This window comes from Lepidochelys olivacea (genome assembly GCF_965140295.1).
Source record: "Lepidochelys olivacea isolate rLepOli2 genome assembly, chromosome: 3".
NCBI classification, from domain to species: domain Eukaryota; kingdom Metazoa; phylum Chordata; order Testudines; family Cheloniidae; genus Lepidochelys; species Lepidochelys olivacea.
This window is the reverse complement of record NC_140413.1, coordinates 37,660,583-37,688,172: the sequence shown is the minus strand read 5'-3', so window position 1 is coordinate 37,688,172 and position 27,590 is coordinate 37,660,583. Positions and strand designations below refer to the sequence as shown.

Genomic DNA, 27,590 nt, shown 5'->3' with positions numbered 1-27,590 from the left:
CTTGCTTGCTGTGAGCTATCTACAACCTCCTCCTCCTCATCATCATCTTCTTTGTCCCCAAAACCTGCTTCCGTGTTGCCTCCATCTCCATTGAAGGAGTCAAACAACACGGCTGCGGTAGTGGTGGCTGAACCCCTTAAATGGCATGCAGCTCATCATAGAAGCGGCATGTTTGGGGCTCTGACCCGGAGCGGCCGTTCGCCCCTCTGGTTTTCTGGTAGGCTTGCCTCAGCTCCTTAAGTTTCAAGCGGCACTGCTTCGGATCCCTGTTATGGCCTCTGTCCTTCATGCCCTGGGAGATTTTGACAAAGGTTTTGGCATTTCGAAAACTGGAACGGAGTTCTGATAGCACGGATTCCTCTCCCCATACAGCGATCAGATCCCGTACCTCCCGTTCGGTCCATGCTGGAGTTCTTTTGCGATTCTGGGACTCCGTCATGGTTACCTCTGCTGATGAGCTCTGCATGGTCAACTGCAGCTTGCCACGCTGGCCAAACAGGAAATGAGATTCAAAAGTTCGCAGTTCTTTTCCTGTCTACCTGGCCAGTGCATCTGAGTTGAGAGTGCTGTCCAGAGCGGTCACAATGGAGCACTCTGGGATAGCTCCCGGAGGCCAATACCATCGAATTGTGTCCACAGTACTCCAAATTCGACCCGGCAAGGTCGATTTAAGCGCTAATCCACTTGTCAGGGGTGGAGTACGGAAATCGATTTTAAGAGCCCTTTAAGTCGAAATAAAGGGCTTCATTGTGTGGACGGGTGCAGGTTTACATCGATTTAACGTTGCTAAATTCGACCTAAAATCCTAGTGTAGACCAGGGCTTAGGTATCTTTCACTGTTTTTACTTGCTTTGTAAGAAGCCCCTTGCTGGTTCTGTATTTCACATTTATTAAGGATGGGTTTTTTTTTCAGTTTTCTTGATCATTTTCTGAAATCTAAGTGATGCTTCAAACAATGGTTTCCAAAAGTTTCTAGTTTGTTTCTGCTTCAACTGATTGCTGTCCATAAGCATATTCATGAAATCACTCACAACCAGCAACAATTACCACCTTTTCTTTCTCAATCTGAGCTCAGTTTTATTGTGTTTTAGTGAGTGCTACAGAAGTACATACCTCAGGGCCATCATTTTATCGAAGAACAGTTCACAATTCATGTTATCTTGTATCGACTGAAATGTTGGGCCTTTTGTTAATCTCGAAGTGTTTCAGTACCTGTGCTTCTGTGACAACTTTTTTAATTCCCCAAAGAATTCTTTTTTAATCATTGCTGTTCCATTCTGTAATATCTTCATGCAGTATTTCAAATGAAGGGTTTCACTGTGATAAATTAGGGATTAGATATATTAACATGCTCATGAGCCTCTGTAAAACCTCCTTTCTTAGGTTTGATTTGAGCTCCTTTGTCATTGAATGTGTGTCCTAAATTATTAATCTAATTCAGTTTTTAGCTCACATTTGCTCCTGTTTAATTTAAGGTTTTCTTTGGCATGCTGGGGTGCTCATCCCAAATCAGTAGATCAACAATAATTTCCACTTTACCCAGATCCTCAAAAATCTGGAACATCTTTGATGCACATCACATGTTGCTGTTATAATGTTGAGGATCCTGCCTTCTGCAGGTATCCCAGGATCCATGTATCCAGTTCTTCAGGGAGAGAAAATGCCCAATGTAATGGTTTTGAACAAAACTCTAAAATTGAAACTCTCAAAGTTTACTAGTCCATATATGGATATTTCCTGCCTTAGGTATAACATGTGATTCAGGATTTTCAAATCTGTGGCTAAATGAAGGCATGGGTAAATGTCACAATGTATCAGTATATGCAAAATTTGTTGCATGATTGCAGTAGTCCTTACTTCAATATATTTTATGCACTGTTTTTTCTTGACAATTGTGTATAGATATTTAAGGGAAAGCACAAACACATTCCAAATGAAGTTCTACCCTGGAGTGATCTTACGTTGTAATCAGAAGGAATTTGGATGGAGAAAAATAGGAGATTTACGAGTAAAACACTGACATTAAAATGAGCCTATTTGCACCATCAATTAGAAGTGGCCTTCAAATTTTAATTAAAACATAAATGGATTTAACATCACACAAACAATAAAATCAAAACACAGGCATAGCACCAAGATCTCTGTTTTGTTTTCACATAAATGCTTATTTTAATTTCTCTCCTAAACTCTGTTTCTTAACAATTTATATTACTATGTGTTACTAGCTTTTGAAGAGCGCACAGCTCTAGATGCATTTCAGTGCTTTCTGCACTGTATGAACTGATAGACTGTGCTTACTGATTCTCATTTATTCTCTACAGGCTCCATCATCGCCCTCCTCACCCATAGCTAATGAACCAAAATATGAAAAGCGCTGGCTAGACACCCTATCAGTTCCTCTGTCGATAGCTCGAATCTCAAGATACAAAGCTGGAACAGATAAATTAAGGTTTGTAATTTGAAAGGGAAAGAAGTGGGTTAACTAACTGCACCTCATTTTTATTGTGAAGGTGTTGGCAGCGGAAAAATGCTTTTACTTGAGAGATTTAAATTTTTAGTTCATATTATTATACAAAACCAGGCTGCCTATTTTCTCTTGTAATTTATAACATGCATAGGAGGACTGTTGAAGACAAAGAAAAAGTAAAAAAGGGCAATAAAATAAGTAGGTAAGATAGGGTAAGTAAGTAAGATAGGATTCATCACCAGGTCTTTTTAAGAGGTTTCCATACCCCTTTTTTGCCTTATATCCTGTCTGCCGGTTCTCAGTCTGGTCACATACCCTTCTGGTGTGGTCAGCCATCTGGGGGAAAATACGGGTTTTGTTACTTTTTTTTTCCATGGGGAATGTTAGGGATCATTGTGTGCATGTGATTTTATGTGTGAAGAATAGATTTTTAGATAATTCAGAAAATAAGGCAGGTTCTGAGAAGAGATAAAAAATAAGGTAGGTTATTAAAGAGAGAGAGAGAGAAATAAGGGAGGTTATTACAGACAGAGAGGAAAGAGAGAGAAAAATAAGGGGGTTATTAAAGAAAGAAGAAAATAAAGATTATTAAAGAAAACTGAGGAAAAATAAGGGCTCTTAAAGAAAGAGAGCAAAAAGGTTTATTAAAGAAAGAGAGGAAAAATAAAGTTTATTAAAGAAAAGGGAAGAAAAAATAAGGTCTAGTAGTAATATGTTTGATAGGGTTGATCACCATGTGTTTTTGACAGGTTTGCGCACACCCTTTTTGCATTTGTCCCATCCTCCGAGTCCGTATCCAGTCATGTGCACTTTTAATAGGAGAATCATTGGAGTGGAAGGGACCTGCAGGCATCTTCTAGTTCAGTCCCCTGAACTCCATGCAGGACTAAGTATTATCTAGACCATCCCTGACAGGTGTTTGTCTAACTTGCTTTTAAACATCTCCAAATACAGAGATTTCACAACCTCCCTGGGCATTTTATTTCAATGTTTAACCTAATAGCTAGGAAGTTTTTCCTAATGACCAACCTAAACTTCCCTTGCTGCAATTTAAGCCCATTGTTTCTTGTCCTAATCTCAGAGTTTAATAAGAACAATTGTTTGGCTCATTTAAACAACAACAACAAAAACCACATAACACACCCACCTTTTTTAAAAACAATGTTTTTTAAAGTGTTGCCCAGAGGAAAACTTTTATAATGAAATCTTTAACTTTATACAAAACACACAGACACACACATCCTAACTTAAAAGGAAAAAACAGTTTATGTTAAACAATAGATAAGAACGCTGTTTCTCACCCACTTTTTAAATGCTATCAAAGTTTTAACAGTTTCCTAAAGGGAAAAAAAACTGTTGTAAAGAAGACTTTAGATTTATACAACATTAAAAAAAAACTCGCACAGGGGTTGGCAACCTTCGGCATGTGGCCCATCAAGGTAATCCAAAGGCAGGTCGCGAGACATTGTGTTTACTTTGACCCTGCAGGCATGGCCCCCCGCAGCTCCCAGTGGCCACGGTTTGGCTTGAGGAGGAGACACATTTTAAATCTGTCTCTGAAGAGAGAAAAGCAGTAAAGAAATTTGTACTAAGAGAGATCTAGAACTCAATCCCCAATGAGCCATATGCAGGAGAATTAACTTCTGTCTCTACTTCTGCCACAGACTACCTTCCTGTGTGACGTTAAGCAAGTCATGTTAGCTAAAATTGTGACACCTGGTCACCAAATGTGGTTTCCTCATTTCCTGTGCGCCTGACTTGAGGCATCTGGGGCCTGACACCCTAACTGCAGGTGAAGTCACTGGGAAATGTGAATGCTCAGTACCATTCACATACCAGGGTTGTGAGTTCAATCCTTGAGGGGCCATTTAAGGATCTGGGCCAAAAATTGGGGATTGGTCCTGCTTTGAGCAGGGGGTTGGACTAGATGACCTCCTGAGGTCCCTTCCAACCCTGATATTCTATGAGTCTATGGGCTGTTGGGGCCATGTGCTGGGTCCAGGAGTGTCATGAAGGGAACCCAAAAGGGGAAAGGGATAGCTCAGGGGTTTGAGCACTGGCCTGCTAAACCCAGGGTTGTGAGTTCAATCCTTGAAGGGGCCATTTAGAGATCTGGGGCAAAATTGGGGGCTTGGTCCTGCTTTGAGCAGGGGGTTCAACTAGATGACCTCCTGAGGTCCCTTCCAACCCTGATAGTCTATGATTCTCAGTCAGGAAGTGTAGTCTGGAGGAATGAGCACATGGATGGGAGTCAGGAGACTGAGTTCTAACCTTGACTTTGCCTCTGTTTCATTGCATGACCTTGAGCAAATCACTTAAAACATCTGTAGGGTGGGATAATAATTTATCTCCCAGGCAAATTGTGAAAATACATTCATTAACGTTGGTTACACATGCAGTCACTGTGGGTTTCCAAAAAAAAAAAAGACGACAAGGAAATGAATAATTTTGTATTCAGGATTTGGATGGCATGCAATACGTAAGGGATCAGATTGGGCCACACATTGAATGACGAGAATGAAAAGAATTTTTGAATTGTTGCCTCCTTCCTTGAGCATCATCATCCCGTGCATTGAATGAGGCATAGGTCCTGATTGTACGTGATCATTTACTTAAAGCTATCTTAAAGCAAAAGGAGACAGAATTCAGGTTGCCTGGGAATTATTTAACTTTCAAGAGCTTGACTTTGCAATCAAAATTATGTTCTTTTAACACCATTGTAATTTTACATTGTAGAAAGGCAGTCCAAGATTAACCTCCAATAGAAAAATATTTTGAAAATACCTGCCAATTGGTGCACACCAAAAGCCAAATATAATACTATGAAGAAATATTTTTATAAGCCAGGGAAGAACAAATAATTGACCGGCGTTTTCAAAATATTTACCTATAGGAAGTTATAAGATCTTCAGTGCTTAGTAGGCTGTTTAAAAGATTAGCCTTAATTTAATTATGCCTGCTGGTCTGATGCTGTTTTGAAAAGTTTTTTTTAAGATTCTTTACATCTTCTCTCAGGGACGAGAGAAAAATTGCTTTGTACGGCACCAAACACGTTATCTGCACTGAACAAGTAAGAAACTAGTAAGAGGCAATGTAAGAAGTCACATCTTACGTTTCTGAAAAATCTTTCAGATATTCTGTTTCTTGCTCATGAATTTGCTTTGTTATACAAACTGTCATAAACAGGGCAGAAGTCAATCCAGTTATTCTTGCTGTCTGACTGTTATAGCAACTTGAAATGACCTTGCTGATCTTATTTGTTTTGTTTTTTTAACCATGATTGTTGTGAGTAAGGTGTATTTTCAGCTTTTTCTCTTTTTTTCTGTAAATAATCTTTTCTTCAAGCATTTCAGACAGGTATCTGAACAAAACTGAGATTATCTGTCATAGGGTTTTAAACTATGTGCAACTTTACTCAAGTTTGTCTTTGCTGTTTCTTTTATAATGTCTTACAAAGAATATCATGTCAGTGTGTTGACATTATTGATTATAACTCTGTGCTGACCTTTCTTGACTTCTGTTTGTATCAGACATGTTTTGCACTGGTACCACAAGAGATGCAGTGTTGCATAGTGGATAGTGCACTGGACTAGGACTCAGAAGATTCTATTCCTGGTTGTGGCACTGGCTTCATGAGTGACCTTGGACAATCACTTCACCTCTCTGTGCCTCAGTTTGCCTCTCTTTAATAATGATAATGAGGATAATTACACTTACCTCCTTTGTAGAGCAGTCTGAGAGTTACAGATAAGAAGTGCTGTAAGAGCGTTAGGTCTTATTATTATTGCACCATGTCTGTTTATTCTGTCTGCCAAGCTAGATTCTAGTATACTTTTACTGGGATTGGATTAAAAGTCTCATCTTGGTTCTCTTCCAAATCATAAGTACCTTAGTATTCACCTTGCTTAGTTTTAACAGGAAAGCTGATCCTTTCAATGCTCATTTGTGTCACCGGATGGCACCTTCCTCTTTGATTGTTAATTACTCTTTTAAAAAATATATATAATTAAAGTGTAGTACTTGAACGGGGGGGTCTCTCACCTCTTGGGAGACTACTATGAACCACTGGGCTAAAAGTTATACGGTGGGCATCACCTCCTCTGGCCAGATTTTGAATGGGAACCAATTTGGTAGGTGGCCTCTGAATATGTCTGCCAGACCAGTACCCGCACATGTGTTAGGCAACCAAAGGCCTATCTTCCCCTGGTTTGTCAATCACTCTGGAACTTAGCTGGAAGACAGGTTTTGGATACGTAGAATTAGATGGCAGTGAGCATACTCTGAGGCAGAAACATAGGGCCCTAGGGAACTTTCTCCTTGAAAACTTAAAGGCCAAGAGGCCTACAGGGCTTTGACAGGAGTTTTGTGCATTGCAGTGGTCCCAAAATTGGGACTAAGGTGCCTAAAACATGGACTTAGGCACCAGCTTCCTTTGTGCATCCAGCCCTGTGGCTTTACTGCATGTTTGCATAGTGCAATAGAGACATTGATCCCTAGCTGGGACGCTGAGGTGCTACTGGAACAAATGAATGATATTCATTATTCATAAATGTTTGAATTACTAACCTGTGCCACTATTCTTCTTGAAGCAAGATCATCCATTTATTCACAAATATCTTTGCAAATATGTTTTTTCATTATCCAATCAGCTCTAGTTCTAAAACACCTGTTGGGATATTTTCCTTGTTAATCATCCTACGCTTTCCTTTATCTATCCCATTACTTTTAGTAATACCCCTTTGGTGTCCCCAAATGACTTCTCTCAACATTTAACTCAATATGTTGATTTGCCAGAGTTGGCTTTGAATATTTTAACATCTGATCTAGTTTAATTTAAAAGAGATTCATTAGGAATGTGTTACATTTAGTGTACCGGACACTAAATTTCTGCATGAATGAGGACCCGTTAACAAAATAACATCAGCCAAATCAACATGTAGACTTTTCGGATTAGTGTCACTGCCGTATTCTGTCAACCTAAAGATGAGAAAAAATGGTATCAGCTAAATCACTTGGTGTCAATGTGGTCTCTTTGTTACTCCGTATCAATGTTAGTGTTATATTATTATAAGAAAGCTACAGAATTTGGGAAAGATCGGGGGGTGGGGGTCAGTAAATGGTACCACCCATATAGCTGAGAAAACATTCCCAGTTGATGCACAGTATTTCCCACCCCATGAATATCAGAGTGTTTTCAAATTATCACACTGGCAAAACAATTGGTTGATTTGGATTTGAAATATTAATAGTGTCTGAGGATTTTTCATGCCAATATTATTGTTCTTAACTGATCACAGGCAGTATGGTGTTTTTGTTTTTAAGAGGGAGGAGAATTGTTTCACCTTTTGTTCTGCTTGCTGGCAATACACCAAATTCTAATGCAGTGTACTGCTGTCTCAGACTTCTTAGGGTGTGCTGTTTGCTAGGATAAATATGACTGAGGAAATATGACATCAGTATCCCAGTGCAACACATCATCTGGGAAAACTGAAAAAAAATGCTTTTAGAATACTGCAGATAAAGACACGGTACACTTTCAGAAAATAAACAGGAACATTTTCAAACCATTTTCTTCAAGGCCTAGTCCATCTTGAGGTGGAACTTAGTTAACTGGAACTTAGTTAAACATTCTGTTGGCAATAAAGAACCCCTGGTGGTGTTGGCCTTTCATTGTTTAATGAAGTTAAAGGGGAAATTACTTTCCTGTAGATATCACTCAGATGGTTCCTACTCCTGGGTCTTGCTCTTGTAGCACAAGCAGAAGGGAAATCCCCTAGCTTTCAAAGGCTGTTAATCCTTTGAGGCACTGTTAGGTTTCATATACAAAGCAACTTGCCAGTGCCACTGTGTCATCTAATATGCTTCACTTCTCTTCATCTAATCTGTTTATCAGGAACAGAAAGCAAAGTGCTCCCTAACCTCCAAAAATCAGTAGTTCAGCATGAAGGTCACACTGTGTCCCATAGTGATGCAGTGACTCCCTCAGTTTCCCCTCACCACTGTTCCTGAATTTTCCTCTGAGTTGATAGGACATTTTATATTAGACAGAGATCAATCTCTCTCTTTCTCTCTGTAGAAAGACCCCGAAATAGGTGCAGCCTATTCTCTAGTCTCTTTCTTACTGGGGAGCAGGAGCTATCTTAGATATCCTGCTTCTTCTTCTCAGCAGATCTTATTTTGTAGCCTGCAGTCACATGATCCCTGAAAAAGATAAGTCCCATGATGTCTTGCTGCTTGAATAGGATTGTGAGAAGCCATACATCTTCCTTATGGCACTCAGAATACCCTGTTAAACTGTGCTAGAAATATTTACTTATTTTAATATATGCATACCTGAAAGGCACATACCTCATCCTCTAGGCACTTCTCACATAATTGTATATCGTACAATTCTTACAAAACCAAATAATTCTGTAGCTTATCCTGTCCACACATCAACTGAAAAATTGATTTAACTATTCACCATTCCCTAAAGGGTACAGAAAATCATTTGCAGATCAACAAATTCAGACCTAGTTGCTCTCTGGTGTACGTGGGTGCCAAGTTCTTCCATACTTTATAGGTTAATAAACAATAGCGTGAACAATATCCAGAAATCAATAAGCAGCCAATTCAAATCACACAACACCATTCAATGTGAGTTGTACCTATCCTAGCATATGGATGTCATGGCCGGAAAGTCAGTAATTGAAAACAAATGTTTCATTTCCCAACTCTAATGGGAAGGTTGGAGGATGGAAAACAGCCAAAAACCCTTGAGTAGGACGGGAGATCCCACCTGCCTTGGTGAAGAAGTACTACCGCTAAAAGCAGGAACTCAGCCAATGCAGTATCTTCAGAGAAAACAGTAACAGTGTGTTAGGATACATTTCAATATATAGCTGGCAATACCTTGCACTGACTGGGAGAGGGACAAAATCACCTAGTGCATTTCTCATCTTTCATTTCAATTATTCTCAGATAGTGTTTACTACTAACACATTTTGGAATCCTAACCTCTGCAGCTAATTTAAATCTGTTAAGATGATGTACAGTAATGAAGAGAATCCTTTTAACTTGCTTAGCTGCATTAGACTCTGCAGTGCTGACAGAAGCAAAATAGACTGAAAAATGACTTTTTTCATAAAAACAAGTTAATCTGAGTCAGGATAAACACAGAGAAGAGGTTTGTTGAATAAGATGCCGCCATTTTATACTGTGACTTTCTCCCCCTCTGGCAGGGTGTGGGGAGAAACTGAATCTGGGTTTCCCACATTCCAGGGATTGCTCTAGCCACTTGGCTAAAAGTTATAAGGTGGGCACCACAATCTCTTCCTCCTGGCTTCTTAAAAAAAATGGCATAGGTTCCTAACTCCAGGAGAGGGTTCACAGCTGAGAATAACAACTAGAGATAGGTATCTCCTTGCAGCCCAGACTTAGGCATCTATCTATTGGCAAGCTTACATGGCTTCCTGCCTAGTGTGCTGGTTTATATGAATCACAACCCTATTTCTCCGCATTTTTTGGATCGGGAACCTTGGCACCTAACTCAGGCTTTGTGAATTGCAGTGATTTTCTGGGCATGTAAAAGTTAGGTGCTGTGATTCTCGGTGTCACAACACCTAACTTCTTTTAGGCATCTAGTCCCTACCTAAAAGATCTTGTAACCTTAGGATAATGATAACATGCAGCTGGTGGATAAAACAAACAAACAAACAGATAAGAGTCAGCGGGAGAAAGAGGTAGGAATAATAAAGCAGTTTTTGATAGACTAGCTGTCTGCATAATCGAACTGGTCACCTGTCTAGCTGTTATCGACTGGCAGTGTTCTGTACTCCTCTCAGCAGAAATGATTATTAAGAGCGGATGTGGCACAGCATAAGGTCGTGGCTTTTTACATTTTTTTCTGGGAGTCTGCATTGTGTACAGGAAAATGCTTGCCAGGTATTGATGAACATGTCTGTGAATTCTAAAAGTCTGAGGAATTTTATCTTGAATGATTCATCTGACAACATGTATCAAAAGTGCAATATTCTCTATTGACGATTCTCTTGTTTTAAAAGTTTCAGTCATCTAGTCAGTGAGTAGAGCCATAACCACGAGGCGTGCATGGCTATTCACTTACACAAAAAGGGTTGTCCAGTGGTTAGAACAATAGCCTGGGACTTGGGAGACCCAAGTGCTGCTCCCTGCTCCAGTACAGGCTGCCTTACAAGACACTTAGTCGCAGATTCTGACAGGGAGTTCAGCTCTTAGCTTTCATTGACATCAGTAGGAGTTAGCACCTAAATACCTTTGAGGATCTGAGCCTTAGTGTCTCTCTGCTTCAGGTCCCCATCTATAAAATGGAGATGGTAATAATAATTTCCTATGTCACCGGGGTGTTAGGAAGATAAATAGCACATCAAAGTTACTGTGCTGCCTGGCAGCATGAGTAGGAGTTTCTTGACACATCCACAGAGAGCGTCTCCACCGTGAGGCTGCACCACAGTCTCAAGAGGTATCTCTGAAAGAAACTGCCATACGTGGAAAGCAAAGCTGCACCAACAGCAGGAGAGGAGCTTCAGCTGTACCCTCTTCTATGCCCTCTTCCAGTAACAAAAAGCTTTTGTTAAATGTAATTATTCCAGGGACTTTGCATGCCTATGCTAACTCTCCAATAAAGAGATTGTGAGGTTATAGTACAGAAAGTCTGTAAGAGGTTTAGATACCACAGTTACGTATCAACAACATAGCTAGAATCACACATCATGAATAACAACTAATGAATAGTTGAAATGAACAGCCCAGGAGCTGAAAATTGCTTCTCCATGCTATTCAGTGAATGCAACAATGAATATGTTGTAAACAAGGTTCACTTACAAACCAAGAAAAGGATTAAATTTGCAGTTAAAATATTTTCAACAAATGATTCAACCAGCTCGTATCTGGATCTACACATTCCTACCACCATCATCATTTAGGAGTGCACCAAGGACAGCAATGTTTTGGCAGGATCATCCTGAAGAGGCCCTGGTCAGCAGACCTACTCCTTCCCACCATCCTCAGGGAATGCATCAGGATCAGTGACCTCCTGAAGGAGAGGACTAAAAAGGATTTGAGGCCCTGGCAGACCTGCTTGCTTCCTAGTGCAATTACTGTAAATCAGTCATTAAAATATAAAGAGTGAATCTGGAAGAAGCTGAATGTTTTAGATTTTAAATCTCTCCTTCACAAAAAAGAAAACTTTATGAATCACATTCTGGGCATTATAGTTGGTCAGTTTGTTCATTAATATGTCTTGTTTTCAGAAGTTTATCATAGAAAAGAAAATCTCTCTGCTTCATATTATGTTAAAAATAACTGTGCTTTAGCACAATAATAATAAACTGTGTAGACAATCTATGCCAGCATTGTCATAATGTCCCTTCAAAAACCCTTGAGTTTGGAAACTTCAAAGCAGAACTATGGAGAGGGATGCAGTAAATCTGTCACGCATTGTCAAACATAGAGGTCTGTTTTTCCCAGACACACATGTTTAAGTCCTATCAGTAGTAATGGGAGTTACTCATGCACGTTATATGGAGAACTGAAAGTCTTTAACCAGTAATCATCTGCCATAATTTAACCACAAAGTACATGGGGCTTACTGTGGCAGTGACAGAGATTAATGCAGTACATTTTTCACAGGTTGTAGAGTGTCCTGCTGCCAAAATGCCTACAGGGCAGGAGATGAAATTGTACCTGAACTGGCACCAAACTGACAGGGCAGGCTGGTAGCTATTATCTAAATCTAGATTTTACGAGCCATTTTATGGGTCAGGGAATATCTAGAGACACACACGTTTTATACCTTGAGACTGAAGAAGTTGACCTACCAAGTCAGCCGTAAAGCCATCATTAAGATAAATACAGTGTGCCTACAAAGACTTAAATAGAATGGAGCAGGATGGTTTATTACCGAAGGCTTTTACCTCTCCCACACATTACCATTGTGCTTAAGAAGCTATTAAGAAATAGCATGGGATGCCAATCATCCTAATGATTCAGAATAAACTATAAATAAATGCATTGATTTTATAAAATTAATGATTATTTAACTGTACTGACATCTATTTTGCCAATTCATAGAATCATAGAATCATAGAATATCAGGGTTGGAAGGGACCCCAGAAGGTCATCTAGTCCAACCCCCTGCTTGAAGCAGGACCAATTCCCAGTTAAATCATCCCAGCCAGGGCTTTGTCAAGCCTGACCTTAAAAACCTCTAAGGAAGGAGATTCTACCACCTCCCTAGGTAACGCATTCCAGTGTTTCACCACCCTCTTAGTGAAAAAGTTTTTCCTAATATCCAATCTAAACCTCCCCCACTGCAACTTGAGACCATTACTCCTCGTTCTGTCATCTGCTACCATTGAGAACAGTCTAGAGCCATCCTCTTTGGAACCCCCTTTCAGGTAGTTGAAAGCAGCTATCAAATCCCCCCTCATTCTTCTCTTCTGCAGGCTAAACAATCCCAGCTCCCTCAGCCTCTCCTCATAAGTCATGTGTTCTAGACCCCTAATCATTTTTGTTGCCCTTCGCTGGACTCTCTCCAATTTATCCACATCCTTCTTGTGGTGTGGGGCCCAAAACTGGACACAGTACTCCAGATGAGGCCTCACCAATGTCGAATAGAGGGGAACGATCACATCCCTCGATCTGCTCGCTATGCCCCTACTTATACATCGCAAAATGCCATTGGCCTTCTTGGCAACAAGGGCACACTGCTGACTCATATCCAGCTTCTCGTCCACTGTCACCCCTAGGTCCTTTTCCGCAGAACTGCTGCCTAGCCATTCAGTCCCTAGTCTGTAGCGGTGCATTGGATTCTTCCATTCTAAGTGCAGGACCCTGCACTTATCCTTATTGAACCTCATCAGATTTCTTTTGGCCCAATCCTCCAATTTGTCTAGGTCCTTCTGTATCCTATCCCTCCCCTCCAGCGTATCTACCACTCTTCCTAGTTTAGTATCATCCACAAATTTGCTGAGAGTGCAATCCACACCATCTTCCAGATCATTTATGAAGATATTGAACAAAACCGGCCCCAGGACCGACCCTTGGGGCACTCCACTTGATACTGGCTGCCAACTAGACATGGAGCCATTGATCACTACCCGTTGAGCCCGACAATCTAGCCAGCTTTCTACGCACCTTATAGTGCATTCATCCAGCCCATACTTCCTTAACTTGCTGACAAGAATAGTGTGGGAGACCGTGTCAAAAGCTTTGCTAAAGTCAAGAAACAATACATCCACTGCTTTCCCTTCATCCACAGAACAGTAATCTCATCATAAAAGGTGATTAGATTAGTCAGGCATGACCTTCCCTTGGTGAATCCATGCTGGCTGTTCCTGATCACTTTCCTCTCATGCAAGTGCTTCAGGATTGATTCTTTGAGGACCTGCTCCATGATTCACTAAGCTGATTCACTAAGCTGAATGAAACCAAATCCTAGCTGATATTCTGTATATAATTTTTTTTATTTAATTTCAGCAATCATCTTACACTTTCCAAACAAGTATTGACAATTTTGTTTTGACTTATGATCTGATTCTGCAAAGGCTTCTCTGCACATGCTTACGTTTAAATACCTGAACATTTCTACTGAGTTCAGTGGGACTACCCACGTGCTTAAAGTTAAATCTTTGCAGGATTGGGGTGCTAATTTGTATAACTGATAGTTATAGCCAAGTACATTATATTGTTATTACAGAACACACAGAGAAATAAACACACTGTATTCACATGCCACCCACAAAGCTCACTTCTGGTAGACATAGCTGCATCCTACAGAGTGCAGTAGCAATGTGATATACTAAATATGACATCTTTCAGTGTTTGCATTTTCAGGTAGCTCCTGTTCTCAGGGAGAACCACACTGGGACTATGTATTACTTTGATATTTTTTCTATGTAATCTCTCTCGATATTTACACTTTATTCAGCCTGTAGACACCCAACACTTACCACACTTAGATTTAATTGAACAATTTGATTGTAAAAGGATTGAGGATTAATGTCAAACATTCATCAGAAATACACTATCCAAAGTGAGCAACAGGCACATATGTTCTGAAAGCATTTCCATCTTTTATATGCCTTTACTCTTTTATGTACCTGACAAAAAATACTGCCCCACATCACTCACTTAAAAAATGACAATTCATCTTATTTATCAGATGATTGTTCAGTAGATTATAGAAAACTTCTCGTATAGTGGACATAATTAGAAAGCTACCTTTTGCCTTTTAACCAGCAAGTAAAATATTACTAATGATATACCCCCATTATAAGTGAAGGGAATAGGTACTCATGCTGGTAACATCATTGCTCCCAGTACAAAGGAAGATACTTTAATTGTATCCTCTGTATGATGTTTACATGTGGCAATTTGAAATAGTGAGGACAAGGAGGAAGAACATACAAAATGAGTGAATTCAACTGCTGAGTCAATCTTTAACTTTAAAAACAATACTGATGAAAAAAGGGTCATGTCTCACACACTGCATTTTTGTAGGGTTGCCCGGACTGCTCTATTTCAGTTGACTTACTGGTTGTATTTGGAATTCTTCTGAATAAGCCATTTTCGATAATCTCACCCATACTTGAAGACCATAAATAGACCCCCATCAGGTTCCCACTCCTTTGGGTGCTGAGACTAATTTTCCTTACTCTGACAGCTGAAGATTTAGTATGTGTTCCAGGCCACAGTACCATGGCTGTATATTATACCCTGACTTTAGTAACAAAACAAATAATAAAAAAAGACTTCACCTATGAAATATTTACCCAAGCCAATCTGTTACTTAGTGAACTTTTTCTATGACTTTTTACATGTTCAGAGTACTGAAATACAGAGTATAGGAAGTGACCTGCATCTTTGAGTGGTTTTAAACTATTAGCTAGTATTATTAAATGATTTAAAACAATTTTAGTTTAAAATAAAATGTATTTTGCTTGCACTAATGTGACCAATGACTTTTCTATAAAATCCTAGTCATGTTTTGACGCAGTCATGACATATCCGGCATTAGCCATGACAAACAAGCATCCTTGGTCATTACCCAGAATTATGAAGTGATGCAAAATTCAGATTACCAAAAAATTAGTGGATTTTAACTTCCATTTATGGAGAGATGAAGTAATACAGAGGCCCTGAACTTCTCTGGGAACTCCCATTCTAATCCTGTCATAATCCACACTGATGGAAATAAAAATTCACTCAAAAGCTACATACACTAATAGGACCAAATTTCTAGATAATGGTATAAGCAAAGGAGGTACCAAAACACAGCAAAGAAAACTGGCTTGACCACTGAACAGGATCCCAGGTTAATCTAGTCTGTCTGTCTATTTGTAATTCTGCAGTGGGAAACTTTAAATGGAGGAAGGAGCTGCTGTTAGACAAGCACTCAGATTTGTATTAAGGAAACATAATATTAGAGTAAATCAAAAGGACATGACTATTTCAAACACAGCAGGCACAAGCCTTAAAAACCTTCGGATGCCGTCTACTGAGATCCCGGCCCTCAGAAGGGTTGGAATTCAGACCTTTCCCTAACAGCTGGTTTCCCAGTGACTGCTGAATCTGAGTTCAACTGAGCCTTTCTCAGAATATCTTTATGGTTGTTGGTCCTTTAAATCTGGGGAAGACAAGTAGCTGCAGTGAGCATTTTGCATCTAATTAATACAAGCTCAGTTAGGAAACATTCATCTGGTAAATGAATATTCATACCTCTGATTATGTTCTCTCTGGCCTTCTCTTTCTGTAATCTCCAACCTAATAATATTATCCAGTACTTTTATAGAGTTTTCATCTGTAGATCTCAAAGTGTTTTACAAAGGAAGGTAAAGTATCATTATCTCCATTTTACAGATGCAGAAAATAAGACATAGTGTGGTGAAGTTACTGGCCTAGCAGACCAGTGGCAGTCAGGAATAGTACCCACGTCTCCTGAATCCCTGTCCAGTGCTCTGTTCACTAGGCCACACTGCCTCTAAGTGGATCTAATTTTATCAGAATAATTGTACTATACTCAACGGACTCTTGAAGTGTTTTGCAAAATAATTGAAGAGCAAAAAACACACTTTTCCCCTCCTACTCACCTTGATTTCTCCTTTGGCTCCTTTTTCCCTCTTCATGTTCTATATTCTTTACTGCTCAACAGTTACTTTGTGTAAGATAAGGGAATTAGTTGGCAAGATGGAAGCTGCAATCTTTCCTAACTTAGCAAAAGCATTAGCTTTTAACATTGAAGAAATGCAAAATACCTGGCAGCAATCACTTATTAATTTCACAGTGAGAGTGGATAGCCTTTGGGAGCAGCTTGAGGGTAGAGAACAGCTGGTGGCTACAGTGCAGGGCTCAAACATTACTGTGCAGAAATGCTTGCAGTCATTAGAAAATAAAGTTATGATCTGCGAGAAAATAATGAAGATAATGAAAGTGGTAATAGACACAACAAGATAAGGATAATTGGACTGCCTGAGGGAAGAGAAAGCCAAGATCCTGTGGAGTTCTTTTTCTGGCTACAAATACTTGAAATCCCGGAAAAGGGGACAGATTCAAAATAGAAAGAGCAGACTCTGGTATTTTGGCAAGGATAGCATGTATCTGAGATCAATAACACAGACAGAGAGCTGTAGCAATCAAAATTAAAAATATTAAACACTAAAGGGCAAATATATCCTTCTTCCAAGACTTTTCTCCACATCTGCAACATCTCTGTTTTCCCTGTGCCACCTACAAAACAGAAATATGGTCTTTCACATTCAATTCAACTTTCCCTAAAACACAGACTTAAAAGGTTAGACTCTCTCAACCTGATCCTCCTGACAGACCTAAAGAAGAATTGCTAGTATGCTACAGTGATAGACATATTAGAGATGTGTGAATATGTGGCCTCTCAGAGCCAATGAGTTCTTTGGTGGTAATCATGCAGTACAAATCTTTCAAGATCTGAAGGTCTTCAGCCTCTTCTACTGTGCAGCATAAATTACAGGTCCCTCAATGATATCATTTACGTGTGATGTATTCAGTGATTGTTCCTTTCTGGTCAAGAATACTTTGCCATGCCAAAGTAGGAAAAAATCCATAAGTTGACTCATCTGTTGAAGTGGAGACTTCTGCGTTACATAGAGGGTTTTGTCTTTAGTTTGAGTCAGAGATGAGTGACATGAGCTTTTGTAGAGTGATTTAAAGTGGGTGTGTAAAGTTCTTATAAGTCTTGGTAATGTCACAGTATCTACGGAGTGTAAAGCAGTGACACACAATCTTTATCAGCCAAATAGCTACTTTGTTTGTGAACACAGTTTTATAGTTAGAGAAGAATGTAACATATTTAGTCTGGTCTACGTTTTTAGTGGTGGCCTCAGTTTTTGGGTGCTCATATTGAGCCCCTTTGAAGAAGTATAAAGTATTTGGATTTTCATACACATTAAATGAGCTCTAAAGAATGATTGCTTGTAATTTTTTTAAACCTACAGCACTTCAAGAAGTTAAAAATAGATGAAGATATTTGCTTTGTGACTCATGTTGTAAGTTTTTAGAGTATCAAACATTTATTTTGGTGGCAAGAGGTTGCACAATTGTTTACTTAGATTTAACTGATGCATCCTTAATAAAATATCTTAAGTTTATTGATTATATACATATAAATTATACAACAGTAAGTGAATAATTAATCAAAACTTACAAACTTTGATAAAGATAAACCATTTACTGTGTCTGTGTTTCCTGATACTGTAGGTTATTATTCCCCTTTTCTGTTGCTTTTCTCTCTGTTTGTAAATTTGAAAAATGAAACTTGTAAAAAGTTCTAAAAATCAGATGAAGATTGAGAACTATTGGATAGTTTATGAAAACTTTGTTATATATATTTCTTTTTACTACAGATCTAATGCATTTGAAGTGCTTGCACTTGATGGAGTTAGCACTGGGATACTTCAGTTTTATACAGCGCAGGAGTGTGCTGACTGGCTGAGAGCATTATCAACTAACATCAGTGATTTGACACTTCAAAATGTACGTTACTTTCTGCATATTTTCCTGCATTTGCTATATTTAAATTATTTTCAATTTCCCAAACATAGTATAATAATTTGTATATAAGGTATAATATGTAAAACAAAAGAGTGAGGGGGAAGAAACAAAATTGTAATAGCATAACACTTTACCTTGAAATCTCCAAGAAAATACAATCTTATTATATAATAGAGAACAACAGAACCTCAGGGTGACTTTATTACTTTCAAAATTTGTGTAGGGCCCAATCGGAAGAGTCTTTTCATTGACTTCATTGAGTTTTGGATAAGGCCTAAATGTATTCTTTTTAAATTCTTGCAGTTAAAGTACGCTTGAAATCTGGTTTCAGAAGTTTGCATCACTTGTTTTGGAAGTATGTGAAGGGAAACTTTGTAACTAAATCAGTGTAATTTAGGGCTGGTCTATATGCAGTTTTTCTACTGCTATAATGAGTTTAGAAACTGATGTAGCTAAAGCATTACAATCCTTTAGTGTGGTCACAGTTGTACCAGTAAAAAGGTGCTTGTATCAGAATTAAGATATTGCTATACATTTAAAAGTAAAGTTTGTAATGTCGGGGCTCACAGCTTCAGCCCAATGGGGCACAACTGCCAGGGCTCAGGGTTTTTGCCCTGTGGTAGGCCTTGAGGCTTCTGCCCCATGAGAGGCACCTGAAGCCCTGAACCACACGACCCTGCCAGAGGGCAGAAACCCCAATCCCAAAACCCCAGAAACCCCACCAATCTGTTAGGCAGAGAAGGGGGGGCATGGTGGGCTCCGGGAGCTGCCCTTTAACTGTAAAAGAGCTGCATGTGGTTTGTGAGCCATGGTGGCCACCCCTGCTATATCCCACAATATTTCATATCTCCACCAATTTTCTGTTACTGATCACCAGAGTAACACAATAGTACATCTTATGTGCATGTACATTCCCATTCCTCGTTGGGAAGGATATGATCAAATTCCCTTAACAGGCTGGGTCAGACGTGCAGTCTGGGGAACATCTCAACAAGCCTGTAAATTAAGCATTGCTCTATTTGGAATATACTTTACCATCCGTACATACAGTGGAGTGAGAGTTCAACCAAAAAGGATCTATTTAGATGCCATACTGATGCCAGGGGACAATACTAATATCGGCCATGCCAGCATAGGTCTTTCATCACAATCAGGAACTTCTGCTCATTGCAAAGCAGTGACCTAATTCACAGAAACATTTTCAGCAAAGTCAGGCTGTCAGGGGACCTGGGGTAGTCATGTTATCTTTGAATACAGAGGAAGTCAGCTGTTGACCAGCCACAGGAGGGTACCTGGAAATGTCAGTGTGTCTACCAAGAGCATGTCTGAATTGTTATGATGCTACTGTGCAGACAGTTACTTCTGAGGAGAAAGATGGAGAGGAGGGGCATGAAAGAGGAACTAAAGGGTCATGGTGGAGAAGAACAGGATATGGAGGAGGAGAACGCATTGACTCTTTCAGCACTACTAAATACTGCATAATCCAAAATGAGCTTCATGCGAAAAGCCTGATAGTAACTATTATATTTACAAACAGAACACATGCTGCAGTTTTCTTGAAGAAGTCCTCTCCGCATCCCATTCCCCACGTTCTTTTGCTTTTCCTATTATCCTTTCCACCAGTGCGGCACTCTGTGCTACCTCCCCTTCCCTTTTGCCCACACCCTGAATATTTATGTTTGGAAGAAAAAGGAAGCGGAGGAGAAAGATGCACTTCTCTGGTCTCTTTACAGTACTCTGCTTCCCAACACAACCTGTAGCCTCTAAGGGGAGAGAAGGAACAGGAGCCCACAGGCAGGGGAACTGAGACTATGCTGAGCTAGCAGCATAGAAAGGAACCTGACCTGCATCTACTTCTCTCTCAATGTGTATAGTCAAAGTGTCTCCTGTAGGCTGAGTTGACAACACTGTTTAACTGGACAGTTTTTGGGAGGGAGTTCTGTAAAATAGCCCAGAATTAATCATAGGCTCGTAGGACTGGAAGGGACCTCGTAGGACTGGTCCAGTTCCCTGCATTCTCTCCATAGTATACAGTTAGCCATCTATTAAATCACTTGTGATTTTTGTTAACTCTTCTCACAGCTCTTAATTTCTATTATCCTAAACAGAGCATCAGGAGAAGGGTATTATAGGCAGCACACCTGGCAACACCTATAGTTAAGGTTGCCTGTGTGTTTCTACTATAGAGGCCCATTTCAAAGTACTTACACTTTTCTCAAAAATGTACATCTTTTACCTAAAATTAGTATGTTCTCTTTTTTAAAATTAAATAAAAAAATTGCTTTGAAAACCATTGTTTCTGTACCTTTTTATTATACAGCACTAAAGCCTCAGTAGAAGATTAAATAAATTTAAAATTTGGCCTCAGAATAGGGACATAATTCCTATATTATGGATGTATCATTCATCTGATCAGTGAACACTGGATTTGAGTTGGATGAATTATACGAGTTTAAAAATTGTCCTTTATGCCTGTATATTGGCTGATAAGTGATAACATTATATAACCCAAAATTCCACTGTAAATTAATATGTATGTGTATATAGACTAAGGTGAAACTCCCATTGAGTAGATAACATCTCATGTTTCCAATATGTGCACAAGTGTCCCAAGCAAAGCACAGTGAAATTTCAGGTGCACTAGACAGAGAATTATGGAATATGATCTGTGAAACTGCATATGATCGGAGACAGGAGCCAAGGAATCTTGCTTTCCTACCCACACTAGGTGGGGTGAATGTGGATTAAGTCAGGTCCTTGAAAAAATCCTGACTACTTCTATAACCCATAAAAATTGCACATGGAATAAGGCAAAGGTTTCTGCCTCATGGATTGCACCTTATGCATTACACAGCGTTCTGTGGCTGTCTAGCAAGTAGTAGCACATGAGAGTAGACAACTAGAGGCTTCCCCACCCGTGCCCCCATTACCACCAAAAAGTTGAAGGATTGCTTTATAAATAAAGGGAACATTTAGTTAGAACAGAAGCTCATTTATCTCATTTTATTAAAGTGGACAAATTTAGTCATACTACTCATTAAAGTGATATTCAGCAGCTATTATTTTATTATATTTTAAGTAGTGCCCCCGCTGAATAAAAATGGGTACATCCCTGTACCACATGATGGAATTTTTTTGCTGCTTCATTTTTTTTTATAAACATGAATTTCATATAGAAAAAACTACATTAAAAATTGAGGTTGCAAAGTCAGAAGTCAGGAAGTGACAAAGATAAGGTTGCATGCGCAACCCATGACCTTCCCCCAGTGTGTACTGCATTACAATACAGTAATTATATGATCACTTATTTGTTTTCTCCAGGTTCCCTGTGTCACTTCACTCTCTGGGTGGTGAACAGGTCTAGGGTCCAAAGAATCCTTCCTTATTCATTGTACTAATTGTATGGTGTGTCGTGAATGAGGCTGTTGTCCATAGTACTGATCTGATCTAATGTATTCTACAAATACATTAGAAGCAAGAGGAAGACCAAGGACAGAGTAGGTCTATTACTCAATGGGGGAGGGGGGGGAGATAATAACAGAAAATGTGGAAATGGCAGAGGTGCTTAATGACGTCTTTGTTTCGGTTTTCACCAAGAAGGTTGGTGGCGATTGGATGTCTAACATAGTGAATGCCAGTGAAAATGAGGTAGGATCAGAGTCTAAAATAGGGAAAGAACAAGTCAAAAATACTTAGACAAGTTAGATGTCACCAAGGCCTGATAAAATACATCCTAGAATACTCAAGGAGCTAACAGAGGAGATATCTGAGCCATTAGCAATTATCTTTGAAAAGTCATGGAAGATGGGAGACATTCCAGAAGACTGGAAAAGGGCAAAAATGGTGCCTATCTATAAAAAGGGAAATAAGGACAACCATGGGGAATTACAGACCAGTCAGCTTAACTTGTGTACCCAGAAAGATAATGAAGCAAATAATTAAGCAATTATTTTGCAAACACCTAGAAGATAATAAGGTGATAAATAACAGTCAGCATGGATTTGTCAAGAACAATCACGTCAAACCAACCTGATAGCTTTCTTTGACAGTGTATCAAGCCTTGTGGATAGGGGGAAAGTAGCAGATGTTGTATATCTTGACTTAAGTAAGTCTTTCGATACTGTCTTACATGACCTTCTCATAAACAAACTAGGGAAATGCAACCTAGATGGAGCTACTATAAGATGAGTGCATAACTGGTTGGAAAATCCTTCCCAGAGAGTAATTATCAGTGGTTCACAGTCATGCTGGAAGGGCATAATGAGTGGGGTCCCGTAGGGATTGGGTCTAGTTCTGTTCAATATCTTCATCAGTGATTTAGAAAATGGCATAGAGAATACACTTATAAAGTTTGCGGACGATACTAAGCTGGGCGGGGGGTTGCAAGTGCTTTGGAAGATAGGATTAAAATTCAAAATGACCTGGACAAACTGGAGAAATGGTCTGAAGTAAATAGGATGAAATTCAATAAGGACAAATGCAAAGTACTGCACATAGGAAGGAGCAATCAGTTGCACACATACAAAATGGGAAATTACTGCCTAGGAAGGAGTACTGCGGAAAGGGATCTGGGGGTCATAGTGGATCACAAGCTAAATATGAGTCAATAGTGTAACGCTGTTGCAAAAAAAGCAAACATCATCTGGGATGTATTTGCTGGAGTATTGTGTCCAGTTCTGGGTGCCACATTTGAGGAAAGATGTGGATAAACTGGAGAAAGTCCAGAGAAAAGAAACAAAAATGATTAAAGGTCTAGAAAACATGACCTATGAGGGACCATTGGAAAAAATTGGGTTTGTTTAGTCTGGAGAAGAAAAGACAGAGAGGAGATATAACAGTTTTCAAGTACATAAAAGGTTGTTACAAGAGGAGGGAGAACAGTTGTTCTTCTTAACCTCTGAGGATAGGACAAGAAGCAATGGGCTTAAATTGCAGCAAGGGCAGTTTAGATTGGATATTAGGAAAAACTTTCTAATTGTCAGAGTGGTTAACCACTGGAATACATTGCCTAGGGCGGTTATGGAACCTCCATCATTGGGGATTTTTAAGAGCAGGTTGGACAAACACCTGGGTCAGGAATGGTCTAGATAATACTTAGTCCTGCCTTTGAATGCAGGGGACTGGATTAGATGACCTCTCAAGGTTCCTTCCAGTTCTATGATTCTATGGTACACCTTGCCATGAGCACATCCCAACTGCTATAAAATAAAAATTTTAGTAACAATCTTTCTTCCTTCTCAGTCTGTAGGAGAAATAGGTTGATTAGTTTATCGGAGTCTTATGGTTAGGGCAGTGAACTGAGGTCCAGGAGACTAAGTTCTGTCCCTACAACTACTACCGTCTACATGTGCAAGACTAGTCACTTAATCTTTCTGTATTTAAGTTCTGTTTCTGCTGTATAGTAGTAATAATATTTCACTTAAAAGGAGTGAAACTTATCAGAAGTGTCAGGGAGACAGAAAAGTCTAAATCAACAGAACTCCATATTTGGTGCAGTCAGTTAAATATTGTGCAGCAAGAGAGATGAGCAGCTTCACATTGAACAATGAACTAAAGAGAAATATTGAACAACTGCCTTCATCTCTGTCCCATTCCAAATTGTGCACAGAGGCAAAACAATTAAGCACATTCTTAACTTCAAAGTGCTTAAACACTTTGTTGAATTGGGGTGCAAGTGAGGAAGGTAATATGTATCTAAAGAATGTATTATAACGCAGCCCCATGAGGGGCAGAGCTAAATTTATATAGGCATTCCTAATTTTGTCAGTTCCTGATTTTTGAGGGCTTCATTTTGCAACCTTGATTTTCTTTTAATGTTGTATTTTTGTATGGAAACATATATAAATGTGTATTAAATATGTCCTTGAAAATGAATTAATATGACAAATGACAACATCAATATAGTCATCACTCTGACTACTCTTTAATCTCCGTTTTTCTGCAGATGAAAATGGCAAATAAATGCTGCTCTCTATCAGACCAGGTAAGATTTTAATTGTATTGTCCATAAATATTTACCATTAATGAAATCTCTTTAAAAATTGCTGGGGGAAAAATCTGCCTCCATGCAGTTGCTGTAGGATGCAAAAAGTTTGGAGCTACATGTAGACAGAACAAACATAATAGTAAAATGTAAGGATACTCCATTACAAATGCACTGTGTTCATTTACTTTGAAAAGTATAGTTTTAGTTTTCCTCCACAATCATAATAGTCTAGCTAATGAATTGCATTCTGTTTTATACAAATAATGAGATCTTACTAATATGGTCTGTCACTGCAGCAGCCTGCTATTCAATCCTTGCTGAGAAATGGGGAGAGGCCACTTTTTTGTTTATATGAGTTGTTTTATGGGTTTTCAGACTGGTGAAGTGAGAATTAGCCAGGTTATACTTCTAGCATGGAAATGATTTTCATAAACTGAACTGTACTGCAATCAAAGGCTGATTCTAAAATCATTCTAAAACCTGTTAGAGTCAAAGGGTATGTCTACACTACGGAATAAGGTCGAATTTATAGAAGTTGTTTTTTTAGAAATCGGTTTTATATATTCGAGTGTGTGTGTCCCCACAGAAAATGCTCTAAGTGCATTAAGTGCATTAACTCGGCAGAGTGCTTCCACAGTACCGAGGCTAGAGTCGACTTCCGGAGCGTTGCACTGTGGGTAGCTATCCCACAGTTCCCGCAGTCTCCGCTGCCCATTGGAATTCTGGGTTGAGATCCCAATGCCTGATGGGGCTAAAACATTGTCGCGGGTGGTTCTGGGTACGTATCGTCAGGCCCCCGTTCCCTCCCTCCCTCCGTGAAAGCAAGGGCAGACAATCATTTCGCGCCTTTTTTCCTGAGTTACCTGTGCAGACGCCATACCACGGCAAGCATGGAGCCCGCTCAGGTAACCGTCACCCTATGTCTCCTGGGTGCTGGCAGATGCGGTACGGCTTTGCTGCACAGTAGCAGCAACCCCTTGCCTTGTGGCAGCAGACGGTACAGTACAACTGGTAGCCGTCATCGTCGTTCCCGAGGTGCTCCTGGCCACGTCGGCTGGGAGCGCCTGGGCAGACATGGGCGCAGGGACTAAATTTGGAGTGACTTGACCAGGTCATTCTCTTTAGTCCTGCAGTCAGTCCTATTGAACCGTCTTATGGTGAGCGGGCAGGCGATACGGACTGCTAACAGTCGTATTGTACCATCTTCTGCCAGGCAGGCAAGAGACGAAGATGGCTAGCAGTCGTACTGTACCATCTTCTGCCGAGCAGCCATGAGATGTGGATGGCATGCAGTCCTTCTGCACCGTCTGCTGCCACCCAAAGATGTAAAAGATAGATGGAGTGGGTCAGAACAAGAAATAGACCAGATTTGTTTTGTACTCATTTGCCTCCTCCCCTGTCTAGGGGACTCATTCCTCTAGATCACACTGCAGTCACTCACAGAGAAGGTGCAGCGAGGTAAATCTAGCCATGTATCAATCAGAGGCCAGGCTAACCTCCTTGTTCCAATAACAACGATAACTTAGGTGCACCAATTCTTATTGGAACCCTCCGTGCAGTCCTGCCTGAAATACTCCTTGATGTACAGGCACCCCCTTTGTTGATTTTAGCTCCCTGAAGCCAACCCTGTAAGCCGTGTCGTCAGTCGCCCCTCCCTCCGTCAGAGCAACGGCAGACAATCGTTCCGCTCCTTTTTTCTGTGCGGACGCCATACCAAGGCAAGCATGGAGGCCGCTCAGCTCACTTTGGCAATTAGGAGCACATTAAACACCACATGCATTATCCAGCAGTATATGCAGCACCAGAACCTGGCAAAGTGATACCGGGCGAGGAGGCGACGTCAGCGCGGTCACGTGAGTGATCAGGACATGGACACAGATTTCTCTGAAAGCATGGGCCCTGCCAATGCATGCATCATGGTGCTAATGGGGCAGGTTCATGCTGTGGAACGCCGATTCTGGGCTCGGGAAACAAGCACAGACTGGTGGGACCGCATAGTGTTGCAGGTCTGGGACGATTCCCAGTGGCTGCGAAACTTTTGCATGCGTAAGGGCACTTTCATGGAACTTTGTGACTTGCTTTCCCCTGCCCTGAAGCGCATGAATACCAAGATGAGAGCAGCCCTCACAGTTGAGAAGCGAGTGGCGATAGCCCTGTGGAAGCTTGCAACACCAGACAGCTACCGGTCAGTTGGGAATCAATTTGGAGTGGGCAAATCTACTGTGGGGGCTGCTGTGATGCAAGTAGCCCACGCAATCAAAGATCTGCTGATATCAAGGGTAGTGACCCTGGGAAATGTGCAGGTCATAGTGGATAGCTTTGCTGCAATGGGATTCCCTAACTGTGGTGGGGCTATAGACGGAACCCATATCCCTATCTTGGCACCGGAGCACCAAGCTGCCGAGTACATAAACCGCAAGGGGTACTTTTCGATAGTGCTGCAAGCTCTGGTGGATCACAAGGGACGTTTCACCAACATCAACGTGGGATGGCCGGGAAAGGTGCATGATGCTCGCATCTTCAGGAACTCTGGTCTGTTTCAAAAGCTGCAGGAAGGGACTTTATTCCCAGACCAGAAAATAACTGTTGGGGATGTTGAAATGCCTATATATCCTTGGGGACCCAGCCTACCCCTTAATGCCATGGCTCATGAAGCCGTACACAGGCAGCCTGGACAGTAGTCAGGAGCTGTTCAACTACAGGCTGAGCAAGTGCAGAATGGTGGTAGAATGTGCATTTGGACGTTTAAAGGCGTGTTGGCGCAGTTTACTGACTCGCTTAGACCTCAGCGAAACCAATATTCCCACTGTTATTACTGCTTGCTGTGTGCTCCACAATATCTGTGAGAGTAAGGGGGAGACGTTTATGGCGGGGTGGGAGGTTGAGGCAAATCGCCTGGCTGCTGGTTACGCGCAGCCAGACACCAGGGCGGTTAGAAGATCACAGAAGGGTGCGGTACGCATCAGAGAAGCTTTGAAAACAAGTTTCATGACTGGCCAGGCTACGGTGTGAAAGTTCTGTTTGTTTCTCCTTGATGAAACCCCCCGCCCCTTGGTTCACTCTACTTCCCTGTAAGCTAACCACCCGCCCCTC

At 40.4% G+C, this 27,590-nt stretch overlaps 1 protein-coding gene across 1 annotated transcript in view; it reads left to right on the top strand.

Annotated features, from left to right (window-relative positions):
* The window catches only part of SNTG2 (syntrophin gamma 2), a gene marked incomplete at its 3' end in the record, with an annotated part of 518,636 nt that overhangs the window by 377,795 nt on the left and 113,251 nt on the right, over window positions 1-27,590 (top strand). The window contains exons 9-11 of the mRNA XM_084623596.1: window positions 2,322-2,449; window positions 18,364-18,493; window positions 24,456-24,494. Coding sequence (XP_084479722.1) covers window positions 2,322-2,449; window positions 18,364-18,493; window positions 24,456-24,494 — 297 coding nt within the window. The remainder of the gene's footprint in view (window positions 1-2,321; window positions 2,450-18,363; window positions 18,494-24,455; window positions 24,495-27,590) is intronic.